The 18,190-nt window shown below is 42.1% G+C and overlaps 1 protein-coding gene across 1 annotated transcript in view; it reads right to left on the reverse strand.

The window, feature by feature from the left end:
- The window catches only part of mei1 (meiotic double-stranded break formation protein 1), a gene marked incomplete at its 5' end in the record, with an annotated part of 90,140 nt that overhangs the window by 59,964 nt on the left and 11,986 nt on the right, over window positions 1-18,190 (reverse strand). Inside the window, 5 exons of the mRNA XM_080448224.1 lie at window positions 1,042-1,141; window positions 3,483-3,599; window positions 4,106-4,220; window positions 7,384-7,583; window positions 12,403-12,612. Of these exons, the coding sequence (XP_080304350.1) occupies window positions 1,042-1,141; window positions 3,483-3,599; window positions 4,106-4,220; window positions 7,384-7,583; window positions 12,403-12,612 (742 nt within the window). The remainder of the gene's footprint in view (window positions 1-1,041; window positions 1,142-3,482; window positions 3,600-4,105; window positions 4,221-7,383; window positions 7,584-12,402; window positions 12,613-18,190) is intronic.

The raw sequence follows: 18,190 nt of genomic DNA on the forward strand, positions 1-18,190 counted from the left end.
TGACATTCCTCCGCAGTTGCTGTGGTGTAGATTGGTGTTGCCACAACAGCCAAAAACAACAGCCTAGAGCACGTCATACCCCCCCACACACACACACACACACACACACACACACAAACAAACACACAAACAAACAAACGTGTGTATACGCAAAGACATGCACGCAACTCAAATAAATAGAAATGACTTCACTTTCACAGTCACATAGAGAAACACATAAATGCAAATGCAAAATCAATAGATAGAGACACATGTACAGACATACTGTTCTCACATGCGAGTATTGCACATGTAATTACATGACTTGAATAGTGGAATTGGGCATGATTACCTTTGTCTCGCATACCCACACAATTTGAGCTTGTTCAGCACTTTGCCTACAAACTCTCTTAAGTTTTGTTCACTTTTCATTTTATGTGCGTTTCACTGCACGTAAAGGACAAATTCCCCTGAGCGTTTTACACTCTCTTATCCCACTGTATCCATGTCATGTGACCGGTGAAACCGTTCCATTAAAATTGTGTCACCCTTGCAGAATTACGAGTGTTTTTTTAGTGCCTTGTAATATATTCTTATCTCCAAGCCGAGCCGACACTTAATTCAAATCTAATTAAAGTGCTCCGGTGATGCTGTATTTAACATGTTTTCACACTGGATCACTAGCTGCACGTACACTGGCAGTGTGTGGCTAGATTTGGACACACGATCCTATAAAATATGGCCTCTATAACAGAGCCTTGTTTAACCAACCCTATTCTGGGGGGCGTACATTCAGCGAAAAGAGGGGCAAAAACATTCGATGTACAGTAGAGGGAAAAAAGGTATGGACCAAGTATAGAGCCTGACCAAGTATGTAGGACATGAGTGGTTAAACAATAATAATAATAATATTAATCATAATAATTTAAGTTCCAGGTTAATAATTAAATATGGAAGGCTGTAGACTTATAGTAGAGGGTTAGTTACTTTCCCCTCCAAACAAATACACAAACTATACTGTACTGGTGCACACTGGGGACCAGACAGACCAGTCTGCGGTACCTCTCCAGGATTTCAGTGAGGAGCAGCAGGCCTTCCTTCTGGACCTCTAGGTTGGTCAGCCTCAGAGTCCCCTTAAGACTGCGCACCAGAGACTCAATACCTGTTGCACATACACACGCACGCACGCACGCACGCACGCACACACCCACACACACACACACACACACACACACACACACACGTACACACAGTAAACACATATGGACACACATATCACAGAGGCAGTTATGCTTGTCACTGGTTATGAGCTTATGCCTGCATCTATGCACACAAACATGCACCGCTATTCAAACACGCATGCATAAACACATGAACATAAGTATGCATGCCTGTCTAAATATCTATGGAGGCACACACACACACACACACACACACACACACACACACACACACACACACACACACACACACACACACACACACACACACACACACACACACACACACACACACACACACACACACACACACACACACACACACACACTCACACAGTATAAATGAGGCAAACAAACGTCCAGGGAGACCCACCCACACACTGATGCTTAGTTAGACCTCTTGTAAACACCTAATCTAGTTCAGTGACACTGTTCGGAGAGACTTGACTGATGGCTGCAGTATGTGCTCCCTCTTAAACAGAACACACGCACAAACACATACACACGCATACACAGAAATCTTTAAAACACACATACATACTCAAATAACACATAGACACATATATTTGCATTTATACAGTACGTCTCACATACTGTGTAAGTCATTATAGCTCAGCTTTCATCTATCTAATTTACTGATACACAGGATTCTGATGTATGTGTCCCTTGTGGTATTTAATCGGGGCAAGCCCCTAATAGCACTTACATTAGAATCCTGTGTACCAATAAATTATACCAGGACCAGCCAGGTTTTCCAAGCAATTCCTCTAGGGGTGCACCAACAGTACTGAGAAAGGGAACGGTGTTCAAAGAAGCTTAGCTAATTAAAAAAGTGGGAACTCATCAAGGGTGCAGGGCACAACGATTCATCTTTAGACACACACACACACACACACACACACACACACACACACACACACACACGCACACGCACACGCACACGCACACGCACACACACACGCACACACACACAGACTAAATTAAAATACCCATTCTACTTTTGTAGATACCTTTAGGTGCAGTATGAATGAATCACTGCTCCCGTGTATCTACAGTATGCACAGTCAAATCCAGAGTCTTAATTGAACTCTGAGAGAATAAAATGGACCCTTAATTGTTGAGTGACAACTATTGGCATAATGGTTCTGGGTGTGTCGTATTGAGGATTTAAAGGGGGGGCTCCTGGCAGAAATGCACCAATTCTGTATTTTTGCTGACCGTGTACTTCAAGAATACTTCACTTTGGGTTCTTGTCAAATATGGAGCCCTTTTCGTAGGAGTCTCAAACTGTCATGACAGCAAATATGATTTATTACTAGGCTGTGCATTCTGTGGTGTCTTTCTCACGCACGCACGCACGCACGCGTGCACACACACACACACACACACACACACACACACACACACACACACACACACACACACAAACACACACACAAACACACACACATTACATACAGAGAAATTGGAAATTGACCTGTCTCTCAGTGTCACACACGCCCACGTGCACGCACACACGCACACGCCATACAGTGAAAGGGTGAGAAAAAGAAACAGAGGGCAAGGGCGAGTGAGAGAGAGAGAGAGAAAGAAAGAGAGGGAGAGAGAGAAAGGGGGAAAGAGTGCAGGTCACTTCTGTTTTCTATTCTGTCTCACACAGGCACTATGCCCACCTCTAACCCGCCCCTCTCTCTCTCCCTCTCATACAGAAAAGGGATGGCTTCTAACTGTTTTCCATTCAGTCTGTGTTGTGTCATCATAGCCTGAATGACACTCTCTATCTCTACCCACCTTTCTCACGCACGCACGCACGCACGCACAGCGCACACACGCACAAATAGAGAGAAATCTATCTCTCCTCCAAATCAGTCTGTTGACACAGTGGCACTCCTCTCACTCTATACAGGCATAGTATAGAGTGTTCAGTGTTCAGAATAAAGAAATGCCATAAATTGATTATGGATATTAACATCAAAACATAATCTTTTTTTTACTTCACTACTTTCACTCTTAATAGAAATGTGTAAAAGTCCATGCAAATTATCTGGCCTTCCTTTTTTATTGAACCAAAAACACATCAAACTGTGAATCTAGCGAACCCTTAATAGCTACATATATGACTGTACTGTATCATAACAAGATACACACACACACACACACACACACACACACACACACACACACACACACACACACACACACACACACACACACACACACAGGCCTCTTTCTTCTATGCGCACGCACGCACACACAATGGAAGAAATGGAATTGTAGTCTGACCGTAGACAGAGTGACACTGGGAGAAGAAGAGTTGTTCCTCTATTAGCAGCAGCAAACAGTTGTAGACAGACCACAGTAAAACCTCACTGGTACTGGACACACGCTCAAACAGAAACCCTATGAGGGAGGGAGAGAGAGAGAGAGATTTAAGAGATGATAATTGAAGCTATGGCACTCTGGAGTCTTCCATGTCTACAGTAACTAGAGGAAGAAGGCCATTTACGTATCTAGGTTCTATTGCCAGACACACTGGACTCTGGCCAAAGCAATAGGAGATGAACCAGAGTGGTGTGACTGGACTGTCTTTTAACTGCGGATGATGATGATGATAATTGCAATACTGTTAACATGCCATGTATGCACATGCATATTGAACTGGACATAAAGACAAATAAATAGATATTAGATAGATAAATACGTAGATAGCAGATATATATACCGTAGAGTGTAGACAGATGTGAATTCACAGTGTGAATGGTGGCAGTGCATACAGTACAAAGTATGTGCATGGTGCCTATACCGTACAGGTGTTTATTGTATGTTTGTGGCTGTGTGTGTGCGTGTGCGTGTGCGTGTGCGTGTGCGTGTGCGTGTGTGTGTGTGTGTGTGTGTGCGTAACTCACCAGGTATGTCAGCCAGTATGAATGCGCTACAGTACTGAGATGGGGAATGAACCAGGATACAGGCCATGCACTGAACACTGGCCACCTGCAATGTCTCATCACCACTCACCAGCAGCTGGAACACACATATCAAGACGCTTTATTATTCCAGTCCAGGGTCCAACCGTGTGAGGGCAGATTTAAATCCCCTGTTTAGACACTTGTGGCTACATGAAGCATCACTCACTGCAGCGACGCAGCTAGGTTACTGATGACGCCAGAGGTTGAGATATTCTGCCAGCTGCCTGACTCTCATCTCCACGATGAAGTTTTTCCTGGGTTTATGAGTATACATACAGTGTCCACAGGCTGTAAAATATCAGAGTTGTGATGTTGTACTGTACTGTACTGTACTGTACTGTACTGTACTGTACTGTACTGTACTGTACTGTACTGTACTGTACTGTACTGTACTGTACTGTACAGCTGAGGCCAATTATGTAGTTCAAAGTCTCTTGTAAATTTGGCCCGATCAAAACGCTAAATTCTATTCTTCTTCTTTAGCTGGATTTTTATACGAGTGTTTAGAGGAGACTTTGACTACACTGTGAGCGCTGCTTTAGAGTTTTTAAACAGATTTCTTTTATATAGTTTTGCTGTTGTTAATCTTGGACTCCAGTTTACTTCAACTAAACAAGTGTTTTTAGTTTTATTGTTGTTGTTTAGTTGTTGTTTTTTGGGGGGGGGGGGATTCCTTGTATCACCTTGTATTCAAGCTTGTATTCAAGGTGAGTACATGATAACTACACACAGACAGACAGATACAGAAATCTCCATATATGGGTATAAAAGGGACACAGACAGACAGATTGCATAAACCGAGTGGGGCATGCATTCCCGACTTGCATCGTTTCCGAGTAGTTGGGCACCAGTCTAGTGTAATTTAAATCAAATCAAATCCCTGGTTGTTTTAGAGACAACAGTTCCAAGACAAGACAAGACAAACATATCGATTGTCTAATGAAGTTTTTGAATTCAGCTGAATTTCCTCACACACGTGTTCGCTACATTTTGTTCGGGTTGTGTGCAAGGCTACAACGTGCACACAAACAGCGTGCACACACACACAAACAAACAACAACACACACTCCGTAGTACGGAGTTGTGTGCCAAAAATCGACAAACTGCCATGCAAGTCGAGGTAACTCGTTAGCTTGTAGATCTGCAAGGTCTCACATGTCATTTGCAGGCAATGCAGTGTCTCAGTTAAAGCAACAGTACTGCACCAGTGCTACCAGTTGAAAGGTTATTCTGGAGCCCTGCTGACTGAGCATGTCTGATCTCAAACGACTATTGTTTTATTTAATATATTCTGCCATATTTTTACTCCATGTTACAAATGAGTTAATAGCTGGAACCCGGAAACAATTCTCATACAATTAAATATAATGATTGATGTAATATAGATCCTTTACAAACTCATGTCTGTAGTGTTTTACCCAAAATCAACAGAAAATGGATTTTATATATATTTTGAGAGAAATCTATGTGCTGCACTGCTGGTAACGGTACCCCCTAGGCAGGGCAAGCAGGGGCGTAGCACCAAATTCTGGGCCCTGGGGACAAAGATTCACTGTGGGCCCCCCTATGATTTTTTTTCTTTAAAAAATACCAAAAAAATACTTTTTTTTTTTTTTTTTTGGGGGACCCTATTAACTCAGTCCCACTTACACCCCCCCTGTGACGCCCCTGAGGGCAAGTACTATCGAGAATTACTAGGAAAAAACCTTAACGTCAGACAACAATATTAAAGGAGAATTCCGGACAAATTAAGTGTTATCTTTCATGTCTCGTTACTCACCTAGCGACGTAAAAAGTGGCGTTCTTTTTTTCCATATATTCCCCTGTCGTCATTTTTTAAACACCCTCCGTTGTTATAATGGGAGCAAGTGGGTTAGTGAAGTTCGTCTATTATAACCGACGCAATGTTATTTTTTTCTCTACTACGATTCATTGTAGAGTCTCATGATAGTCAAACATGCGCTGAAAATTCCTGCGAGCCTGCCGTTAATGGCGAACGATTTAACACTGGTTGCTTGTTTCCAGAATCTGGCAACACGAGTTGCCAGGTTCTGGAAAGAAACAAGCATCCAGTGTTAAATCGTTCGCCATTAACGGCAGGCTCGCAGGAATTTTCAGCGCATGTTTGACTATCATGAGACTCTACAATGAATCGTAGTAGAGAAAAAAATAACATTGCGTCGGTTATAATAGACGAACTTCACTAACCCACTTGCTCCCATTATAACAACGGAGGGTGTTTAAAAAATGACGACAGGGGAATATATGGAAAAAAAGAACGCCACTTTTTACGTCGCTAGGTGAGTAACGAGACATGAAAGATAACACTTAATTTGTCCGGAATTCTCCTTTAACAATATATGTGGTGTGGCTGACGGACGGTTTAAGCAGTCACACCTGACCTGATTTGAAACTAACTGGACTCTGAGCAGGTGTGACTGTGTTAATCGATGCACACAGGATAAATCAGTGATCCCCATATAAATTCAAGAGACAGCCTCTGATATGACAGCATGTCCATATGCTCTGGCTTGTGCAGTACCCCATCTTGTCCTCTCTGCAACAAATATGTTTGAATATCTACTTGACATTAACTCATTGAGTGCCAATGACGTCTTTTGACGGCCGTTTTCAGTGTGCCATTAGTGCCAATAGTCACCTAAAAAAAATGTTTTTTTCAAAATATATATATATATTTTTTTTTTTTTATATATATATATATTTTTTTATCTTAAAGGAACTAGGAGAAAACGATTTTCAAAAAGTTAATGCTCCATCCACTTCAATGTTCAATGTTCAATGTTCAATAAACGGAGAAATAAATCACATTTTTCCATTTTGCCTAATGGTGGCATAGGGATCAACAAGCTTGAAATAAGCCTGGCAGTGAATGAGTTAACTAGGTTTCAATTCTAAGGAAACACAGTACACTGTCAACTCGGTGAACTGTTCACATAAAGTTGTTAAAAACCTCTCCTCAAACAACCCAAATAGCAGTGAGCTGAGGGGATTTGAGTCGTTGATATGAAAACGTAACTGCCCATAATCTGACGCATCACTTTCCCAGACGAGGAAGCCCAAATATTTTCCCTTTTCGTTAATCTGCTTGAATCCCACGTTCAAACAGGAGCTAATCCTGGATTAGACCCTTTTATTATAGTTGTCGTCAGCAGCGCGGACGCGGCCCTGGGAAGAGTGAGCAGGATGTTTGCAGAGACCTTTTTCAGAATGAGTGGCAGCGGGCAGCGCTCCAGACACTGTTGCCCTTGGTTTGGACTGAGGATCCGGTTGTTGATGTTGTCGTCGTCATGGTCGTCGCTGTGGAGGTTGTGGTTGGTATCTCCGGTTATCTGATCACTGGTGGTGTTCATCAGAACCGACACCACCTCCGCTAGACGGAGAAGCTGCTTCAGTAGACCTGGAAGATGAAGTAATGGAAAGACATAAAGTATGAAAAATAATTACCCAGGAATGATGTTCCAAAATGTTGGCTTTCACTTGTAGAAATAATGACCTGCATTTATACAGAGCCCCAGAGTGGATATTGAGTAAATAAAAAGCATACTGATGGTTCAAATTTACTACATGAAGCAAAGAAAACACTATTTTGTGCACACAATATACATTTTGTTCTCTCCTTTTGTTAAATGAAGCACCCTCCCCTGCTCTCTCTGCTCGCCCCTACACTGCACCCTCAATCAGCTACTTCATCAGATGTAGCCATTTCTCAGGCTTTCCGCAATCAAACTGATTCCCTGTTGTCCGTGGTCACCATAGGCCCATAGCGCACCATTCTTACCGTACATGAGTCACCGTGGCTATCATGATTAGCACACCACCATTGTAGCAATCAAGATCTGTAAAGATTGTTTTATTTATTGTATATTTTCTTTTGTGTGATGAGACATTGCAGGTGGCCAGTGTTCAGTGCATGGCCTGTATCCTGGTTCATTCCCCATCTCAGTACTGTAGCGCATTCATACTGGCTGACATACCTGGTGAGTGACACACACACACACACACACACACACACACACACACACACACACACACACACACACACACACACACACACACACACACACACACACACACACACACACACACACACACACACACACACACACACACACACACACACACACACACACACACACACAGTTTCTTTTGCCATACAGTATTTTTATCTATTTTACTGCGATCTATATTACTCAGTGTCCTTGCTCTCTCTTTCCTGGAATGGTTGCTGCTGTTTTGTTGACTAACTTCCCCTTAGGGATTAATAATGTCTATTTCATCTTAATTTATCATTTTATTATTTTTCTCCCAATTTAGTTATGTCAATTCCCCCATGTGCAGTAGTCCCTGTCACTGCTGAGCCCTACTGTTGGTCTTGGGGAGGGTGGCGATAACCACGTGTCTCCTCCGATACACACCGGGAGGCCATGATGCGTATGGAGGAACACTCTATCCTCCCCAGTTTCATAATATACAAATAACAATTTAATTGAGTAAAAACTATTTAAAAAGCGCGCTTCGGGCGTTTGGCCCCGTTCAACCTGAAAGCCCCCCCCCCATACCCCCCATATCTCTAATATATTACAACCATTTCATTTTTAATACCCCCCCTACCCCCACCCCCTGGCTTGTCAGTCGAGACCTCCAATATAGTGTTTATTATTCTTAACACATTTCTACAATACAGAAACTCTATTTCATCTTTTCACGGTCCATTGACCTCCATCTAGCCTAGGATTTGAGTGCATTCTGATTCCGTTTGTGATGTGATGGTGGACTACAATGCACAAAACATACCACCACTATGTACCCTGAGAGGGTGTAATGGTTTGGGGCGGCTGTCTGTGCTATCCTGCATAGCCTGGGATCGAGTCCCACCAGAACCTTCTCTATCTCACACGTCTCTTTTTTAGCTTTCCTATTGTTTGTCTCAAAAGCTGAGACCAGTGCACTTAACTTCCCTTTCAAGTCTCCACCTACTTCTTCACTTGTTGGTGACAATGGTAAGCATCTACATAATTTGTGAGTATACAGTCTGTAATCACTAACTGTAATGCTTAATTTCCTGAGTACCAGCGTTATACGCAGATAATCAGGTTAATTCAATGCTGCAGTGACGTCTCCACTCTCTCCTTCCTGTCTCAATCCATTACACCATTACACTACATATGAAAACTTAATGTCTTAATGCTTAAAAGACAACTCTTCCATTGTTACTATAGACCACTTCGCACTTCACAACATAAATATTTCACAACATAAATATTCTACATGGGTCCACTTCCAAATCTATGTCCTGTTTGTGAACAGCAGCAGCTGATAGGAAATAAACTTGGACTCAAGCTGTTCCCTAGCAACGTCAAATAACGAAAGCCGACATGAACCAACCTTGCCACCCACTCTCTCATTACTCTGGGCCTGCAAAACATCGTAGTTCACTCCAAAGTGGTTGACAATGTTTATATAACAACTTCACATTTCTAAAATAAATAAATAAATAAACCCATAACACATTTCATTTTTCATCACCGTTCCCATTTAAATATTCACTCCTAACGAGAGAGTTGGCTTAGAGTGGGCTTGTTAAACTGATAGAAACATCTACAAATGTCATTCATTTCAATAACAACATCTCAACTAATCATCTGGTGCATTCTAGCTATCATAGTCTGGGAGGCTTCGGCTCAAAGCCTGGACAGCAGGGGCGCGGCCACTGCTTTCTGATTCAAATCAACAGCCAATGAAGAAAAGGGGGCGGGATCCACATGCAGTGGGTGTTGCATGTAAATAGGAGCGACGGGAAGCAATTTCCCCTTGAGAAATTGCGGCCGCCATTGTTGTGTACTACTGTTTGCCTCTCGTCTGACTTTTTAGACGAGTTGCACAGCTCTCAGACCGGTAAGAGGCGTGTCCGCTCAGATTCTGAGCGTAAGTTACATCCCGCCCACAAATACCAGGGCTCTGACCCAGAAGTTCCTCGTCCCTCCCGTTTGTATGCGAGAGCTGGCGAAAACTTCTGGGAACTCAGATTAAGCTATCAGTAACTGATGCACTTAAAAACTGACACCAATTTTACAATTTTACAATTACAGTTTACAGTTTAAGCATTTAGCAGACGCTCTTAATCCAGAGCGATTTACAGTAAGCAAGGACACAAGATAATACACCAGAAAAAATATAATACATCAAATGCATAAAAATAGTAATCTAATAATAAAGTAATACATGAGTAAACCAATAATCTAATAATAACTAATACATATGTAAACCAAGAACCTATCATCAGCCTACATTGAAACTATACACACTATAGGACGCCAGGCCAACAATGACCTGGCATCTGTCTACATAACATGCTATCTAAGTTACATTTTACGACCACTACACATTTATCGCTTGCGCTATTTAGGTCATAGCATAAGCACCCTATGTAGATGTTAGAGGAATTGGGCATTGATGAGGACAAATGTGTCAATGGGGTTATCCAGTGAACACCGCCGATCACAGGTGTTTCTCTGAGTTAGACCTTCCATACCTGCAGATGGCTCAAGCCTAAGGGCATCTACAGACCAAGCTGTCTTGTCCTGAGTAACTGCGACTACGATGGAGTATCAAATTGGGTGATGTTTGGTGATGTTAAAGTTGCTCCAAACACACACAAACTACGTACCCCTCCAAATGCAATTGACTCTGTAATGAATGTAGCCCTATGAGTCGTTGAATACACTCCTTCAGTGGGTGGGGCTTGACGAAGCGAGATCGTTCTGGTAACAATGACTCTTACATTAAACAGGGTAAGCTAATAGTTAACATGGTGGTCGGTGAGCTTTTAAACTCGCTACAGGTAATCTTGTCATCTTATCAATCATGACGTTCTTTGCCAGAAATGAGCGTGTTCCATGAAATAATTGTGTCGGCGAAGCGCCGACACAATGTTTCAGCAAGTCTCTCACTCTCTCCCCCTCTCAATCTCTCACACACACACACATATTTGATCTCTGCCTCACTCTAGCTTTCGCTCTCTCTGTGTGCTGTCCAAATACTTTTTCTGGTTCGCACTGGGCAAATGCGAGTGAAATGATCTCCCTTCCCAACACGTCCCATCACAGATCCAACAGACTTAATCTGGTGATTGGGATCCATTACTGCCTGCCTGACTACCACCGATGACACAATACTTTACGCACAATATATAACCAATTTTTGGGCACAGATGCTAATGGTCGGCCTTATGCGGCTTGGTGTGTACTGCCCTGAAAGGCTAATTCAATACTTTTGCATGACTGTGAACTAAAAATAATATTGACACGGCAAAGTATAAATTAGGCCAATTTCACAAATGCACGACATTACAGCTACATGTATATTACACCTAACATTGTGTTTCCAACAGTATATTCTGCTTCACACAGGTAGTTGAAGGTAAACATATTCAGCATTTAAGCAGTATTTGAGGAGGGGTTGAGAACTGGAGATGGAGAGGCCAACTCCCACAGCTCACCTGAAATATACAGTATGTTCAGACTTGACTGTGAGGAAACATCAGTGAAGCCAGTTTGTTTGCCTTTGGCAATGGACTGCACGGCTTAGTTGGTAAATGGACCACTATATCATTTATCTTTTGAGTTTGATGTGTGCCAAAAGGAATCAAACGCAAAAAAAATTCTCCATTGTTTTGTTTTTTTAAAGATATATTTGGATACTTTTTTTGCCTTTATTGACAGCGACAGTGGAGAGAGACAGGAAATGCGGAGAGAGAGTAGGGGGATGAAAAATGGCAAATGGTAGGGTCGTCCGGGAAACAAACCGAGACTCACTGATCAGAGCATTGAGCCCATGTGGCATGAGCCCTAACCCTCAGCTATCGGGTCTCCCCCTAAAAGGGTTTCCATTGTTTGTGTCCTTCCTGGGTTGAGCGTATTGAAAGAAAAACATACAAACACTACAGATTCAAAAGGAGACCTTTTGGAAGAAGTGACACCTGCTCTGTCACAAATAAAATAGCTTTTCTCTAGTCTATACTGTTATGTTGATATACAGTGTATAGGCCACCACTAGATAACAAAATATAGCAGAGTAGAACAGTATAATTTAGAGCAATACATGGCCTATAAAGAAAGCCACCAGTACACAGCAGTCTACAGTTGAGTATCATAGTGTAACACTAATAATAATTAATAATCAATAATAATTTAACAGTATATCGGACAATTTCTCACCCAGGCAGTTAACAATGAGCTGATCGGAGCAGGCGTTAGCCAGCGTCTGCAGGAGCAGGACACACACTCTGTCCCTGAGAGCTGTGGGCAGAGCCTGGACCAATGAGCCCCCGGTGGCACCGCACACGGCCTGCAACACGTACAGCACAGACGCCTTCAGCCCCTCGTCTGGGTACAGCAGAGCCGAACACAGATGCTCCAACAAGGGCACTGCAAGATGGATGGGAACAGAGATGAGAACTCCTAATTTTCAACAGGAACAGGAATGTGTGTGTGTGTGTGTGTGTGTGTGTGTGTGTGTGTGTGTGTGTGTGTGTGTGTGTGTGTGTGTGTGTGTGTGTGTGTGTGTGAATATATATATATATATATATATATATATATATATATATATATATATATATATATATATATATATATATATATATATATATATATATATATATATGTATATATATATATATGGTACAGCAGAGCACAATCACTCCAATAAGGGCACTAGAAGATAGTGAAAGATGGGAGATGGGAAGGTTAGAGAGTTATGGAAAAAGGGGCTGGCAGGAAAGGAGAAAAACGTCTATGCACATCTACAGTATGAGAGTTTTAATGAACATTATAAATGGACAATGGGGCCAGGTGCACTATCTACAGCTGACCGCACACGTTCAACTTGGGACAGTTAAAATATTGCCTTAAAAACAAGACCTCAGCATTATAACACATCATTTCACATCCTGTGATGCTGGTGTTTTTTTGTTTTTTGTTTTTTTGTGATATCATCTCATTAATTACTGCTACAACTTCCAGTGCTTCATAGGCTCTGTGTATCACCGTTGAAAGGCTGCCGTAGCAGACGGATCTTCACACACTGGCAGATCACTGCTGTCACTCCCACAAGCGTGCTCAGTGCCAACCTTAGTCTAGGCCTGTCACAATTATTATCGTCTCATCGAAATTACTTGAGATAATCGCAGTTATTTTGCATAATCGTCATAATCGTTTCCCTTCATCTGTATAAATTCCTCTGTTCACAAAAGTTTCAAATATTTTCAAAAATTGAGGAAATAGCAGATCTACAAGTTCACAACGCCTCACATGGTGAGCTTGTAGATCAGGTATTGCCACTATAAAAGAAATTTTTGAAAGTGTATCATTATTACAATTATTTCTTTCTTATTTCTTCTTCTTGATTATACTGTAGGTACCAGTTGTTATCAGTAATTTCTTTGTATATTTATTTGCTGTATCTGCCCTGTGCACTTTTTGTTTACAAAGCCTTAAAGTCAAACAGAAATGCCATTTTTATTTACTTTCCAAAGTTCGATTAAATCGTTAATCGCAATTATTTGTATGAAAATGTATGAATCAACAACAATTTCATGATCTTGGCAGCCCTAGAAGCGGCATCAAATGTAGAGGCTATATATTTATTTTGTGTAGTCGTGTCAAGTGACAAAAAGGAAAGAAAAGAAAATCAAGAGTGACAGGGAGTACAAGAGGAAGAAGGTTTCAGCGATACTGGTGTGACTGCTAGAGTTGGTTCAAATATACAGCTATTAGAGCACCCACACTGCGGCGATGGGTCGTCTTTATATGGTTATATACTGTATGACCGACCGTCTCCTCATTTAAACAACAGCCAGATAAGTTCTCTGTGTGTAAAATGTTGCTCCCGCTTGCTCGAAATTGATAGACTATACTGTGGTGATGGGCAAGCACTGATTCATTTATTTTTTTATCGGGCTCCCGACGAATGATATTCGCGGCATATATCAGATGATGTGATGAGTAGGCCTACTGTTATTGAATTTGCACCTCACTTTTATCACAGCTGAGACAGAAATTTAATTTTCTTTTTAGAAATAAATCTCGCTTCCCTTTCTTTACAAAAAATGCAGTTTTCATGTGGATGTTATTTATGGGCGGGCGGCCATTTCCATACTCAAACCTTTGGATATCAGTGAGAAGGGATTCAGCATAATGCTTTTATTTATTTATAAAGCTATTTATAATCTCCCCTCCCCGCGCTTAGCCCTGCTTTGTTGAAATGTTGTTAGCCACTGTAACCATTTACAAATGTGGCTCACCCTGCAGGTTCCAAAAATCGACACGGAATGAAGAAAATCAGCTTTTTGTTACTGTGCCACACATGCTTGTAACATGCTTCGAAAACATTCTATGTTGTACACATTAATACCACTGAGCCAATTTCAAGGTTTTGCCAATTTTATAGATTTTAACTGTCATTGCCTTTAGCTTTTTATCATTGTTGTTCTTATAGTTATTATTGTGTTATTAATCCTTTTTTGTGTCATTGTCAATTCATACACTTTATTTTGATTTAGTGCAGCTATATATTAATTATGTTTTAATTGATATAGCCATGCATTCTTTTGCTCATTGATTTTAATTGCATCTGCATTTATTATATGTCTGTACCTCAGCACCTTTGAAAATGAGGGTTTGTCCTCAATGTGTTTTCTGAGGTTTTAAATTAATAAATGATGATTATTTATTCAGATTATTTTATTTGATGTGGCCTCTCTTTGTTGTAGGGGATGTTGAGGGTTGGGAATTGATATTATATTCTCTATTTATTTATTTATGCATACCTACTCATTCTGTTTGTAGTGGTATGTCTTTTTGTTCTGTGTTTTACATGAAAAATGTAATAAACAAATGGACCGGTAAAGGTAATGGTACATTTGTTAACAATTTAACACTGAGGATTTTACTGCATATTATGAGACGGAGATGACGAACAAAACTGAATTAACACTGAACTAAACAACAACAACAACTACAACATCCTCACCTAACAAATACTTCACTCCTTACCAGGCCTGGAAGTTTGTCATTTTAGGGGCTAGCTAGGCCAACGCCTTTGGTGTTGTCCATTTTATGAGGGCCCAAAGGCCAAATGCCAGGGCAGGAAGGCCTCCATTGAAATAATTAATTGAATTTAAGGGTTAAGGATGATTTCAAATTGAATGTGTAGACTATCTGCAGTGAAATAAATAAATTATGGTATTTACAATCTGATCCATGCTCAGCCCTGGATTGGTTTAAAGATGGGGACTCAGGGGAGTTAAGAATTCAGAATCTCAACAAAATACACTGGTGTCTACATGACAAGAAAGAGCCACTGGTGTCTACATGTTAACAAGAAAGAGACAGAGGAGAAAATGATACAGTCAGCTGGGGCATTAAGGCCACTGTGGCCTCAGGGCATGCCATTTTCTTGAGGGGCAGAAGGCCAAACTGAGGGGCAACGACGGCTATGGCCTCCGTGGCCTCCCTGAAATTCCTGCCCTGCTCCTTACTGACCACCACAGCGTCACCCTCGGAGAGAACACTAAGATTACGACAAAATAAAACAAATCACGTGGATCTCGGGATCCAATTGATGAAATTGATGATGGATCTTGGACCTCATGTGGCCAGCCTGTGATGTCATAGCCTCGCATGGCCAGATTGGGCAATTTCTTTTTTGCAATGGCAGGTTCGTCCTGAACCAGGCTAGTGATGTCAGTTAACTTCAAATTTGGGCAAGGTTTCAGCCCAATTGACTTTTTGATATATCAATGGTAACAGTAGTTACTGATTTGCATATATTGTATTTTTGTGTTGATATTCATAGGACTGTATCAGAGCCAGATAGTCTACTCAGAACGCTTTATGTGTTTCTCCCAGGTCCCCTTTGTAAGTGACACGCCTGTGCTGTCTTTCATTATCACACTGAGGAAGGCTCCAGCGAAAACAGGTTTGTTTGTTTGTTTGTTTGTTGCCCGTGCCTGAAGGAAACTTCCATGAGTGCTTCGTTTGCTTTTAAGGTTCTAAGTTAGACCACTGATAGTGTGTGCACGTGAAATTTAGCGCTGATTGGTCAAGTGGTTTGTGAGATTAGCTGCAAACATACACACAGACAGACTGACCCTAAATAGACGGCTAGCCTCCCTGCAGAACCATGCCGTGAAAAAAAGACAGACAGAAAGATGAAAGATGAGCGCCAGAGCAAAGGAGAAGAGAGTAAAGAGAAGGGGAGGTGAGGGTGGAGGGGGAGTAAAACAGATTGGAGTTGAGAGAGAGATGAGAAAGCCCTGAGATGTGATGTAGAGATGATATTGTAACATAGATAAGCAGAGCGGATTCGCTTCTCAGAGAGGAGCACTCAGCGCACTCTCAGGTACGCTCTCAGATGGGCGGAGCTTGAATTGAATGAGTGAGGGAGGGGGGGAGCGAATAAGAGAGATCAAGAGGGACACGGAAAGAAAGGATCAGAGAAAGAGCGAGGACAGAGAGAAGATGGAAGACGACAGAAAAATAAATGGCCTGAGAAACATGAGAGAGAGCAATGATTGCAGGAGAGACAGGGGAAGAGAGGGAGTGAGAGGAGGCCAAGATAGGGGAGGAAAAAAACTGACAAAGGAGGAGAGAGAGAGAGTGGAATACAGACTGAAAAAGAACAAGGGAGAGGAGCTCAGGCCCAGCTGTTCGGTGAAGTGGATCAAAACCCAACGCCTCCAGGACATGTTTGATTAAAAACCAAAATATGTGAGAGGCACACTGACTGAGAGAGAAAGGGGGAGGGTGTAAAGAGGGGGAGAGAGAGAGGAAGGCGGGGGGGCGGGGAGTATGGACAAAGGTAGAGAAAAGGAAAAAGATGAGAGATAAGAGAGTCAGTCAAAGAGACAGGTCAGGTAGAAGCAGAGAGAAATGAGAACAATGAGGAGAGAAGGATAACAGAAACAGAGAGAGAGATGGAGGGATAAAGATGGAGAGGAGATGAGGAGAGGTGAGAAAGTCAGGATGATGAGAGGCGTAGGAGAATAAAGAGCTGAGAACTAGACAGGTGTAAGAAGAGAGATAGAGTGAGAGAAAGAGGAGGGTGATAAAAGAGGCAGAGGCAAAAGGGTGGGAAGAAGACAAATAATCAGTCACCACATGCGTGCGTGCACAGACACACAGACAGACACACACACACACACACACACACAGACACACACACACACAGAGGCTATCTCTTCTTTATTGTCTCCGCCAGAGGTGGAGAGTATGTTTTCGTTCTTGTCCTTCCGTGTGTCCCCCCGTCTCAGCCAAGCTAACATTGGTCAAGCTTCGCGTGACACGTGACAATATTGTTGTCACCAATGCTCTGATTGGCTAGCGAGACGCATGATGACATAGACACCTATAAATAGGTGTGTCACTTCAAAAAATCATTTATATTTTTTGAAGTGAGCTTCCATCAGCCAAGCTAACATTGGTCAAGTGACACGTGACAATATGTAATATAAATAGGTAAGACAGGATTAATCAGGAACAGTACTGGCGGAGACCTGTGCTCCGAGGAGCACATTTTCTAGTATTCTGTATGTGATTCTGTAGCTTCACCTCTGCCAGCTCTACCGTCTCCTCCCCTTTACAAACTCTCTCTCTCTGTCGCTCGTCACTTTTCTTCTCTCCTCTGTCCTCTACTCCTCCTATCTTACCTGTTTCTCCCTGTCCAGTTTCCTCTCTCTCTCTCTCTCTCTCTCTCCCAACCCCCTCCCTGACTCATTATCACTCCCTCTTTCCTACTCATCCCTCATCCCTGTCTCTCCAACTGCCTCCCTCATTAATGTTAACTCTCCCTTCCTTCCTCCCTCTCTTCTCTCCCTAACTTTACCCCTCTGTCAGCTCCTCAGTAAGGGCCTGTGGGACGATGACATCGACCCACATAGCCGAAAGTGTTAGGGGGATGACAAAAAGAGACAGACAGGAATAAGGGTGTGACAGAGGAAGGAGCGAG

Source organism: Gymnoscopelus braueri, assembly GCF_963280865.1.
Source record: "Gymnoscopelus braueri genome assembly, chromosome: 13".
Taxonomy (NCBI): domain Eukaryota; kingdom Metazoa; phylum Chordata; class Actinopteri; order Myctophiformes; family Myctophidae; genus Gymnoscopelus; species Gymnoscopelus braueri.